At 68.0% G+C, this 1971-nt stretch overlaps 1 protein-coding gene across 1 annotated transcript; it reads right to left on the bottom strand.

Annotated features, from left to right (window-relative positions):
* Positions 1 to 435: 435 nt before the first annotated feature.
* Positions 436 to 1971, bottom strand: C2CD4C (C2 calcium dependent domain containing 4C). The gene has a single exon (XM_030966569.1). It carries the CDS (start codon positions 1969 to 1971, stop codon positions 715 to 717), a length of 1257 nt encoding a protein of 418 aa, XP_030822429.1. The 3' UTR covers positions 436 to 714.

Here is a 1971-nt window from a genome sequence, read left to right as displayed (position 1 = left end):
CTGGGCAAACCAAACCCCTCAAAGCTCCATGAGCAGTTTCCCAGGGGGGTCAGCAGTGGGGGACAGTGCTGGGGTGGGCAGGGAGGGCAGCCCGGGAGGCTGCAGGGGTCAGACCAAGCCAACCTTGCAGCCTCACAGGGCTGGGCCAGGCCCAGGAAAGGCTCAAAAGCCACAAACCTGACTCATCCCCCAGGCTGACTGCCCTTGGCCCACTCTCAGGTCACCTCTGCAGTATTTTCTTTGCAGTTTCCAAGACCAGAAACTTGTCTTTTAAATTAAAGCTGTCACCTGACTACAGGTGCTGGGGCTTTGAGAGGTGGCCCTAAGTGTGCTACAGAGATTCCCCCACCTCCAACCTGCTGGGTGGCAGCTGGAGACCGCAGGCACAGGGAGGGAAGAGTCCAACAGGTGCTTCCATCCTCCCTGGCGGTGGGGAATGGGCTGGAGGCTCCCCACTTTCTGCTGGGCTCCAGGAGATGCAGCCCCGGGGCAGGAGCAGGGAGGGAGCAGGGGCAGAGGCTGTGGCTGCCAGCTGGTGTTGGCAGAGCCCCATTCCTGGGGACCCCCACACTCTGCACCGTTCCTGGGGACCCCCACACTCTGCCACGACCCCGGCCCTCCTCGGGGGGCTCTTCCAAACCCTCCTGCAGCGGGGCTGGGGGACAGAGCCGGCCCCACAGGCGGGAGGGCTCCCTCGGGGCTGGCAGCAGGTACCTACAGGCAGGACAGGAGGGCGGTGAGCGGCAGCTCCTTCTCCCCCAGCAGCGTGTCCCGCTTAAGGCTGCTGCCCTTGTTGACCACCTTGAGCTTCAGGGACATCTTCCTGGCGTGCCCGGGGCCCAGCCCATCGAAGAAGAAGTCCTCGTTGAAGACGGGGTTGCGGCTGTTCTTGACGATGGTGCTGCGCTGCTTCTGCAGCTTGCCGGGGTTGAGGCACAGCGAGACGCAGCAGTTGATGCTGCGCAGGTCGACGAGGGCATCGTAGAGGTCCTCGGCCGAGACGAGGCGCACTCGCAGCCGGGCGTTGGAGGGGTCGTACTCGGCGGCCAGGCGGAGGCTCCCGCCCCGGCTCAGCCGCAGGCTGTGCTCCCGGTCCCGGTCCCGGCCCGCGGGCAGCTCCAGGGGCAGCACGGCGGTCGGAGGCTGCGTGCCGGCCGGGGCGCTCCTGGAGCGGCGCTGGGCGCTGGGGCTGGTGTCGGCAGAGCTGTCGTCGGTGCTCAGCGAGCTGTTGCGGGCCACCGAGTGCTTCAGCTTGATCACCTTGGACTGGCTCTCCTGGCTGAAGAGCTTCAGCAGGGACACGGAGCGGGAGAGCAGCGGGGAGCCGAAGGGTGAGGACTCGGCCGAGGAGCACGTGTCGCTCTCTCCGCCGCTGAAATACCGGCCGGGGTGCATCAGGGCGGCGCCGAGATCCGCCGGTGTCCGGCGGCCGCTGTCGCCGTTGAGCTTGGCTTTGCGCTGGGCGCCGGGCGAGGTGACGGGCGAGGGGCAGAGGCTGCTGTGCTCGCTGTGGAACAGGGACTCTTTGCGCCGGGTGTGCGGGCTCTCCATCAGCGTGGCGAAGCCGTAGGAGGTCTGAGCCTTGGGCACGTAGGGCAGCGACATGGCCGTCTGTGCCTGCGGGTCCACGTTGGTGCCGCCCTCGGTCCAGTCCTCGGCGGTCTCGATCTGGATGATGTGCCGCCCGCTGGTGCGGGACCGGGAGCGGCTGGACGGGCGGGGGCTGCGCGGGGCTTTGCGCTTGGCCAGGTCCTGCTCCGACACGGAGGCGCCCAGAGCGGCCCCTGCGGGCACCTCGGAGCCCTCAGCTTCGGCGGGTGCCGCGCTCAGCTTGGGCGGGATGAAGAAGTCGGGGATCTTGTCGGGGGTGAGGACGTTGCTGTAGCGGGATCCCCGTGAGGACTCGTCTGTCCCCGCGCCCCGGGAGCCGCCGTTCTCCGCCACCCCGCGCAGCCGCTCCAGGAGCCACAT

The sequence above is a fragment of the Camarhynchus parvulus genome, chromosome 28 (assembly GCF_901933205.1).
Source record: "Camarhynchus parvulus chromosome 28, STF_HiC, whole genome shotgun sequence".
In the NCBI taxonomy this organism is placed as follows: domain Eukaryota; kingdom Metazoa; phylum Chordata; class Aves; order Passeriformes; family Thraupidae; genus Camarhynchus; species Camarhynchus parvulus.
The sequence above is the reverse complement of the archived record's forward strand: the minus strand, read 5'-3'. Positions and strand labels throughout refer to the sequence as shown.

Excerpts from the sequence above, each read along its gene's own strand:
- C2CD4C (XM_030966569.1), bottom strand. The coding sequence starts at position 1,971 with ATGTGGCTCCTGGAGCGGCTGCGCGGGGTGGCGGAGAACGGCGGCTCC.